The sequence below is a fragment of the Bison bison genome, unplaced genomic scaffold (genome assembly GCF_000754665.1).
Source record: "Bison bison bison isolate TAMUID 2011002044 unplaced genomic scaffold, Bison_UMD1.0 scf7180017864503, whole genome shotgun sequence".
Taxonomy (NCBI): domain Eukaryota; kingdom Metazoa; phylum Chordata; class Mammalia; order Artiodactyla; family Bovidae; genus Bison; species Bison bison.
The window spans coordinates 4405412-4415908 of NW_011495061.1; the positions used below are offsets into that span (position 1 = coordinate 4405412).

Sequence of the window (10497 nt, forward strand, 5' to 3'; positions counted from 1 at the left end):
TTTTTAAGTGTTTTTACTAAAAACAATTTTTTAAATATAGAAGACACACATGTATAAAACGTAGAATCTAAAGTTAAAAAATCCAAGCTTAGCTTGAATAATTTATTTGTTTATAATAACTTCTATATGTATTCATGAAAGTGGAACCACTGAATTTACAATTTCTTTAATGCAGTGTTTCATCATAGGTTCATTTTGGTAGCAGCTACCTTATCTCATGGATTCCCTGTGGCAGAGGAATGATACTACAATGACAGGATTCATTTTACTGGGCTTAACAAATGATCCAGTCCTTCGAATCATCCTCTTCATGATCATCCTCTGTATCTACCTGGTGACCATATGTGGGAATCTCAGCACAATCATTCTTATCAGAATCTCGTCTCAGCTCCATCATCCTATGTATTTTTTCCTGAGCCACTTGGCCATTGCTGATGTGGGCTATTCATCTTCTGTTACACCCAATATGCTTGTAAACTTCCTGGTGGAGAAAAATACCATCTCCTACCCTGGATGTGCCATCCAGCTTGGTTCAGCTGTTTTCTTTGGGTCAACTGAGTGCATCCTTTTGTCTGCCATGGCATATGATCGCTTCATAGCAATCTGCAGCCCACTGCTTTATTCCACCAAAATGTCCACACAAATCTGTGTCCAGTTATTCATAGTGGCTTATATAGGTGGTTTTTTTGATGCTTCCTCCTTTACTATTTCCTTCTATTTTTTACTTTTCTGTGGACCAAATCGAGTCAATCATTTTTTCTGCGATTTTACTCCTTTGGTTGAACTCTCCTGTTCTGACATTAGTATCCCTGCAGTTGTCACCTCATTTACAGCTGGCTCCATCATTGTGGTCACAGCAGTTGTTATAGCTGTATCCTACATCTACATCCTCATCACCATCCTGAAGATGCACTCCACCGAGGGGTGCCACAAAGCCTTCTCCACCTGCACGTCCCACCTCATAGCAGTCACTCTGTTCTATGGGACCATCACGTTCATTTACGTGATGCCCAAGTCCAGCTACTCAACTGACCAGAACAAGGTGGTGTCTGTGTTCTACATGGTGGTGATCCCCATGTTGAACCCCCTCATCTACAGCCTCAGGAACAATGAGATTAAGGGGGCTCTGAAGAGAGCTTGGCAGAAAAATACTTTCTTAGTGAAGTCTGTTGTTTTGTAGGAATTGATATAATAAAATACCATAAATATAATAATAAAAAGAAATTGAGTAGTTGTGCTCTAAATATGATGGTCCATATGTAATTAGCCAATGTGGAGCTTCTTGGTGAAGGTAGAAGGTGGAATTTCTGAGACCAAATTATTAATCAGAGGCTAATAGTAAGTTCTCTTTAATAAAGCAAAATTGAAGTTATCATAACAAACATATTTGTTCCTATGTAAAAAACACTTGATATGCTAAAAATTCTTTCAAAATTGTATTCATACCTTTTCAAAAGAGCTTCTCTGCTGTAAGTTAGGGGTTTTGTACTTTCAAACCTTTCAGACTGTGTCCATCTTCAACAGCAGCTTACCATGAAATAAGCATGATAATTACAGAAATGACTAAATATATTCTATGGGGAGATGACCAAGTAGAACCAGACAGTAAAACTGCTGGAGACTTTCTTCTTGCAGGAAGTTTACCTTCTAGCAGTGGGACTTTTGAACCCATAAATTCTGGTCTGTGTTCTTGATCTCTGGTGCCAGCTTAGTCATAGAGGACCCATTAAAAAATAGGATGAGATGCCCCTGTCCAAACCAACTGTGAATTCTTCTTTCAGGTCAAAACAGGTGACTTCTCCGTATAAGATAAGCAGGGTTTCTGAATTCCTAGGGAGTAAGTAGGCAAACTCTTTAATTCCTAGGGAGTGTTCATAGTCAGATGGACATCCTACTAAGAAAGCTTGAGTGAACTAGACTGTGTTTCCCCTGTGAAATGTATCTGTATATACTGATGACTATCATATCTATTTCTCTTTCCCTGTCTTCTAAAGCTTCAGATAGAAATATTTTTGTTTGTTGACTCTCAAGCACAAATTATCTGAAACTAAACTAATTATATCCTTATACCTCCAACTTGCTCCCCTCCAATGTTCCATACCTCAATAAGGAGCACCATCATTCAATCAACATATTGATTGATTCAGAAACCTGAACTGATTTCTTTTCTTCACTTTCAGACACCTACATTTAACTACCAAGTATTTATATTCTGAGTCCTAGATTTTTCTATTTCTCTTTACTTTCACTGTCAGCAGCTCTATTTCCAGCAATCAATTTATACATTTTACAGTAATACTCCTGAGATAGCTAATTTTATGTGTTTATTTGAGTGACCAGTTGTTTGGTCAAACACCAGTCCAGATGTTGCCATGAAGGTATTTTTATATATGGATGAAGGAGATTGGTCCTGGGTGTTCTTTGGAAAGAATGATGCTAAAGCTGAAACTCCAATACTTTGGCCACCTCATGCGAAGAGTTGATTCATTGGAAAAGACCCTGATACTGGGAGGGATTGGGGGCAGGAGGAGAAGGGGATGCCAGAGGATGAGATGGCTGGATGGCAGCACCGACTCGATGGATGTGAGTTTGAGTGAACTCCGGGAGTTGGTGATGGACAGGGAGGCCTGGCGTGCTGTGATTCACGGGGTCGCAAAGAGTCGGACACGACTGAGCGACTGAACTGAACTGAATATCTATATCAAAAGACCCGAGTAAAGTAGATTATCCTCCATTATGTGAATGTCCTTTGTTTAATCAGTTGAAAGCCTTAAGAGGGAAAAAACTGAGCTCTCTTGGAAAAGAGGGACTCTGTTTTCAGTCTGCCTTTGATTTCAAGACTATGCCTTCAACTCTTACCAGAATTTTCAGTCTGTTGGACTGCCTGTTGATTTTGGAATTGACAGTTTCCACAATCATGTAAGCTAACTCCTTAAAATAGATCATTTTTATCTGTCTACCTATCTATCATCTATCTACTAAAGGCAAAAAAAAATCTTGAATGTGGCCCATTTTATTTTTCTTTCTTATTACTCTTCTCTCAGTCTTCAAACACTCAAATCCTAGAAAATAAATAAATTGGTCTTTTAAATCCTTAAGCAAGTCCATATTATTTTCTGCCTCAGGACCCTCTCAAATGCAGTAACTCTACCTGAATGCATTTTTTCCCCTTATCAGGGTAATACCCACTTAAACCATAGGTACTAACCTAAGTGTTTTTCTCACCCTTTTTGGAAATCTTCTTAAGACTTCAGACCAAATAAGTACACCTATTATCTCCCCACAGAAACCTGCATATTTTCTTCAGAATGCTCAGTGCACTTGCAGTTACAGATTAAGCATATATTTTCTCCAAAATATTAGAAGTTGTATATAGACATTCCAATGTCTTTCTCCTTTCCCCATGCATCTAATTTCCACACAATCCTTGGAACATTGCAAGCATAAATGCACATTCCAAATGAAAAAATAAAAATGAACAGATGGTTGAATAAAGCTTTTGCTCTAGCATGAACCACTGACTATGTTGCCTTTTAATCTGTTGAATGTCAGCCTGATTCAAGTGATTGAATGTTTATGTCTGATCCTATTAAAACTCTGACAGGGTTTTACACAACCCCTTGCTCACCACAATCATGTCACTGCCTTGACAATGTTTAACTCATTTTGGCAACTAGAATTCCAGGCTAGTTTAGTGAAATTTTTGTAGCCAACCTCTGCTGAATAATGTCTCCCTTATGTCTCCTCATGGTAGGAGAGTTAGAAAATGTAGAAGTCAAATGTTAGTAATAGTAGCAGTGGCAAGAGTATTAACAAAGGAACTAATGGTATGAGACTATTTACTACTTTCCAGTTACTATTCCCGGTGATTTACAAGTATTAACCCAATTAATCCTCAGAATAACAAACTTTTTTTCCCCAATGTATATTTTACAGAAGATGTTACTGATGCATATAAAGATTAAGCAAAAGCTCAAGGTCATGAATATCCTCTTATTAATCTGATTTCTCTTAAGGCACATACTCTTTCTGGAGGGGCAGAATGAGGGGCTCTTTGAGAATATTTTACCACTAGAGGACTCTCATTTGACTTTGACACATTTCATTCTAGCCAACTCTCTGTTCAAAGTAAATGTGCAAACTTCTGTAGCTGGATATGTTAGCCTAACTCGTATTAGACCAAGTTTCTGGCACAAAATAAGAAGGTTTATATGGCTGCACCATGCAGCACGTGGGACCTTAGTCCTCCGCCCAGGGATTGAACACATGCTCCCGGCATTGGAAGCATGACTGCTAGGAAAGTCCCAGAAAGTGGATAAACACTGATAAATGTTTGAAGGCATAGACTTCTGGTTCCGTTGAAAATGAAGCTCTATTCCCCTTAGGTCCTCCCTCTTATTGCTAAAAATAATCCTGGATGCAACCCAACAAACAAGCATAGGGAGACTCTACAAAGGACAAAGAAGAAGGAAGACTAGGACTTTGAGACTTGAGGAACAACACAGTTTGAGTCCCTGTATTTCCGTATTGCTTCTGTATACCCTGGAGAGGGTGCTGCCTCCCCAAACTGCCAAGAGACACAGACGAAAAAAGCTCCAAGAAAATCCTATTCCTTTTAGTCAGAGGATAAGGAAAAGAGCAGCCTCAAGAGAACAGAGAACCTTCTGGTAATACATGCCCCGCTCTAGATAAACACTGATGGAAAAATCACACCTGCCTCCCTACCCTCAGTGTCGGTGGGGCCAAGAAGGGAACTGACCTTCATCCTACCCACTGTCTGATTCCCTTGCCAGGGCATGCTCAGTGGGGCACAGGGGAGAAATGAGCCTCCCCTGTTATTTGGCAGCAATGAGACGTAGGGTGGAAGAGTGAGGTGGGGCTAATGGTCCTCTGCTTGCCTATATCCAATCCTACTCGTAAGTGGGAGCCCTACTCATAAGTAGGGAGGAGATGAGCTTCTACCTTGCTGCAACTACAAAGCAGTGTGAACCAGCTCTCCACTTCTCTAGGGACAATAGGGCTCAACAAGGTGCCGGCCTTACCTAGACAGTCAGCATCAGATCACTGCTGGGGAAAAGACAGCAGGGCAGTGGGAGGAGCTGGGCCTCCACCTTACTCATTGCAAGGAGGCAGGGGAAGTCAGCACTCCATCTTTGTCAGAGCTGTGTCAGTGGTGCTCAGCAGGAAGCTGAACACACACACAACCCGAGTAGTTGCAGTGACACCTCAACAGGGGGACTTCCTCCTAAAGAGGATTGAATATGACCCAGAGTCTCATAATACAATATCCAAAATGTTTATGATACAATAAAAAAAATCACTGTCATACCAGACGTTGGATTTCTGAATACAGGATATATTAAGTCACTGATTCGGTCAAAAACAGTGACTAGCTGCACACTACTGTGGGAGGAAATTCAAGCACCCCAAGAGGATATTTGATGCTCATCACAAACGGATCCCTAGACATTGCTCCTGGCTCTGTTTCCACCACATCCCTCTCTGCCCCCTACACCCACATCAGACAATAGTCCTGTCTTTCTGCAAACACATGGTGATCCTTCATGTAGCTGTGCCTTTGCAAGTGGTGTTTCCTCTGGCTCCTCGGCAGCCCCTCCTCTTACTGTGTTAGACTTTTACTCAGTTTTCAGGCCCTAGCCTGAATGACTTGATTCCTCATCCTCTCTTGTCACCCACATTTTCTAGATTCCAGAATTCTGACTAAACTATGTCTCCTGCATTCTACTCTGTCATGTATTTGGATTTTTGCCCCTGCCTCTTCCAGACCTGACCTCCACCTCCTACCACTTTTTCTATATCAAATTTACAATCAAGCTACATCTTCTCATTTTCAACATGCTTTAGCTAGCCTTTGCTTATACACTAGAGAATTCTGATAGCTTCTAAACCTCATTGCATGCTTCAGTTATACCATCTCATATACCCTTATGGCTATCCTGAGAGATAAGTGCTATTATTATGACCATGTTTGTAGTGAAGAAAGAATGGCCTAGAGAGTTACTTACTTTACCAAGGTGATGCAGCCAGTCCATGTACATGTATAACAGACACAGCAAGAGTCTGCAGAGTGTCTGGAGACCCATTTGCGTGGCTAGCTGATATGAAGGCCTGCGTCACTGTAAATGCCCTAGCACAGCATTCAAGGTCTTATCTGCAGCCTCATTTCCTGCCACTGAAACTGAGCAGGACCCTGCAGGGTTTCCCTAGGGTCAGACTCCCACCTTTTCCTCCACCTGCCTCTTGTTTGTAGAAAAACCTAGGCTCCTAGGCCTTCCTTGAGTTTCAAAGAGCAAATTTAATCAGAGAAGTATGAAAATGCAGAAACAAAAGAGTCAAGCAAGATAAAATAATAATAGTTTATGACAAGCATAATAACACAGAGTCAAGGATTTTTAGTTCCTCCTCAGGAGCTACAGATATTTTTCTGAGCTTCATCCTTGAGTTGTTTTGCAAATACTAAAGCTCCCACCAGAGGGAAGAAGTTAACTGCATGCAGAGGAGCAGCACATAGACCCAGAAGGGTAGGAATCAGAAGGCTGATGAAACATCGCCTTATTACCTCACCACCTCCAATCAGAAGGTTGTGCACAAGCTGATCACGCACTCTGCGACCCTCTCTCTTGCCTTGTCTTTAAAGAGCCTTCCTGGAACCATCAGAGTTCAGATCCTCTGAGTATGAGCTGCCCATTCTTATTGCTTGACCCCACACTGGGCACTTGCAATCAACACCATACTTTTCTTCACCTGGTGTCAGCATGTTGGCTTTACTGCTGGCAGACTAGAAGACTCAAGTTTGGTTCAGTAATTGTCCATATACGGAACATTCCCCTGTTTCCCAAACATCATACATCCTTCATGGTTTCTACTTTGCACAAATTATTTTCTCTAACCTGCAATGCCCTTCCTTTTTTGTCAGCTAAAGGTCTAGCATTTCTAATGAATCACTAAATGGCACTTTTCTACTAACCCTAACCCCTCCCCACTCAAAAAGGAAAAACTTTGGAATGCTTCCCACAGAAGTCTACCCAGTTTCCCTAGTTTGGTTAGTGACTTCTCCCAAAGTCACATTCCATTTTCTTGAGACAGGGTTCCCCTCCCTTTCTTCTTCTCCCCCTTCTGTTTCTTTTTTTAAAGTTTAACTCATATACTAGACAGGTGGAGACCAGTTTCAAAATTTTGCATCCCCATTAGACAGCCTAAGTCTAGTAAATGTAGGCTTTTGGTAAGGTTATTTCAGTGACTGTAGGAAAAAATGGAATTCGTTCTTCACCAGAAAGCCTCTTATGTTTGTTATTTGGGGGCATTTACTAATTACTCTATAATTTATTTTTGGTTTATTTAAAATTTATTGTATTTATACTAAAGTAATTGGCTGCTTTCTAAATAGGTTTTAAGAATCTTGTCACCTAGCATGTGAATGCTGTATGGAAGTTTTATATGTACTCTCTTAATGGAAATAACGATGGTGAAAAATCCAACAGACTTCTGAAAATGCCAGTAGATAGAATCTAAGAGGATGAGACCAGCATTTTCTCAAGTTAGAAAATTTACTGTAAAATCAAATCACACTTGACCTACAACAGCGGTTATCTACTAAGAAACACATTAGACTCTCTAGGGGAGCTGTGTCAAAAAAACAGTACATCTCTATCTATACCTACAACAAGCTCCTGGCAGATCTCCCCCAAAAGGAAATCTCCAGCATATGAGGGTACATATACTCTGCATATTCTTTCTCACTAATTTTGGTTGAGAACTTTTGACATAATATTCTTGCATTTTGATGTGAAGCTCTGGTCTTTAAAAAAATACTATTCTAGTAGTACAGTAATGATGGAAGATGATGTTAAGATGACATTATCTGGATTCTTCTTAATCACCCCAGAGGCACTGGAGATAAGATGCCTATACCATCTTTTCAGCCCCCTGTTTGTTTTTTGCAAGCATTACTCTCTTTACTGTGATGGCTTTTGCCCTGAGTTTGCCATCCTAGTCTTTGTTTGAAGTTCTTCAACGCTTTCCCAATACTGTTTTCTGGGTTCCAACTCTACCAGGAATAGAAACTTGACAAAATTCCTAGATTATCCATGCCTGTATTTTCTTCAATATATCCCAACATGTTATTTACATCTACAGGTACATGATCATTAAAAGACAGAATATTAATTTGTATAGAGAAATAAAACTAAAATTCCCACAATCTACAGAAGGAAAATAATTTTCTAGTCTCATGAATCGTACCAATGTTTTCTTAGGCCATTCTCCCAAGTCAATAGATATAAAAGCAAAAATAAACAAATGGGACCTAATTAAACTCAAAAACTTTTGCAAAGTAAAGAGAACCATAAATAAAATGAAAAAACAACCCCTAGAATGGGAGAAAATATTTGCAAATGATGCGAGTGACAAGGGCTTAATTTCCAAAATATACAAACAGCTAATACATTTCAATAAAAAAAAATAAACAACCCAATTGAAAATGGGCAGAACACCTAAATAGACATTTATCCGAAGAAGATATACAGATAACCAAAAGATACATGAAAAGATGCTCACCATCACTAATTACTAAAGAAATGCAAATCAAAACTACAATGAGATACCACCTCACATCAGTAAGAATGGCCATCATTTAAAAAGTCTATAAATAACAAATGCTGGAGAGGGTGTGGAGAAAAGGGAACCCTCCTTTAATGTTGGTGGGAATGTAACTTGGTGCTGCTTCTATGGAAAATAGTATGGAGGTTCCTCAAAAACTAAAAATAGAGTTGCCATGTGATTCAGCAATCCCATTCCTGGGCATATACCCAGACAAAACTATAATTGGAAAACACACTTGCACTCTTATATTCATAGCAGCACTATTTATAATAGCCAAGACATGGAAACAAACTAAATATCCATTAACAGATGAATGGATAAATAAGTCGGGTACACATACACACACATATACACAAATCAATATAACTGAGCCATAGAAAAGAGAGAAATAATGCCATTTGCAGCAACATGGATGAACCTAGAGATTATCAGACTAAGCAAAGTAAGTCAGAGAGAGAAAGACAAATACCATATGATATCACTCACTTGTGGAGTCTAAAATATGCTACAAATGAATATCTCTATGAAACAGAAACAGACTCACAGACATAGAGAACAAACTTGTGGTTGCCAATTCTTCCCCAACAGGGGATTTGGGATTAGCAGATGCAAACTATTATACCCAGAATAGGTAAACAACAAAGTTCTACTGTATAGCACGGGAAACTATATTCAGTATCCTGTGATAAGCCCAAGAATATATATATATGTAGAACTGAATCACTTTGCTGTATAGCAGAAATTAACACAATATTGCAAATCAACTATCAGTTCAGTTCAGTCGCTCAGTCATGTCTGACTCTTTGTGACCCCATGAACCGCAGCATGCCAGGCCTCCCTGTCCATCACCAACTCCCGAGGTTCATCCAAACCCATGTCCACTGAGTCGGTGATGCCATTCAACCATCTCATCCTCTGTCGTCCCCTTCTCCTCCTGCCTTCAATCTTTCCCAACATTAGGGTCTTTTCAAATGAGTCTGCTCTTCACATCAGGTGGCCAAAATACTGGAGTTTCAGCTTCAACATCAGTCCTTCCAATGAACATCCAGGACTGATTTCCTTTAGGATGGACTGGGTTGGATCTCCTTGCAGTCCAAGGGACTCTCAAGAGTCTTCTCCAACACCACAGTACAAAAGCATCCATTCTTCAGAGCTCAGCTTTCTTCACAGTCCAACTCTCACATCCATACATGACCACAGGAAAAACCATAGCCTTGACTAGACGGACCTTTGTTGGCAAAGTAATGTCTCTGCTTTTGAATATGCTGTCTAGGTTGGTCATAACTTTCCTTCCAAGGAGTAAGCGTCTTTTAATTTCATGGCTGCAGTCACCATCTGCAGTGATTTTGGAGCCCAGAAAAATAAATTTAGGCACTGTTTCCACTGTTTCCCCATCTATTTCCCATGAAGTGATGGGACCAGATGCCGTGATCTTAGTTTTCTGAATGTTGAATTCAAAGCCAACTTATTCACTCTCCTCTTTCACTTTCATCAAGAGGCTCTTTAGTTCTTCTTCACTTTCTGCCATAAGGGTGGTGTCATCTGCATATCTGAGGTTATTGATATTTCTCCCAGCAATCTTGATTTCAGCTTGTGCTTCCTCCAGCCCAGCGTTTCCCATGATGTACTCTGCCTATAAGTTAAATAAGCAGGATGACAATATACAGTCTTGACGTACTCCTTTTCCTATTTGGAACCAGTCTGTTGTTCCATGTCCAGTTCTAACTGTTGCTTCCTGACCTGCATATAGGTTTCTCAAGAGGCAGGTCAGGTGGTCTGGTATTCCCATCTCTTTCAGAATTTTCCACAGTTTATTGTGATCCACACAGTCAAAGGCTTTGGTGTAGTCAATAAAGCAGAAATAGATGTTTTTCT

At 40.0% G+C, this 10497-nt stretch overlaps 1 protein-coding gene across 1 annotated transcript; it reads left to right on the forward strand.

Moving 5' to 3' along the window:
* The first annotated feature begins 250 nt into the window (after positions 1-250).
* Positions 251-1180, forward strand: LOC104980596 (olfactory receptor 502-like). Its single transcript, XM_010829364.1, has one exon. The coding sequence runs from the start codon at positions 251-253 to the stop codon at positions 1178-1180; it is 930 nt and encodes a 309-aa protein (XP_010827666.1).
* Positions 1181-10497: the final 9317 nt, after the last annotated feature.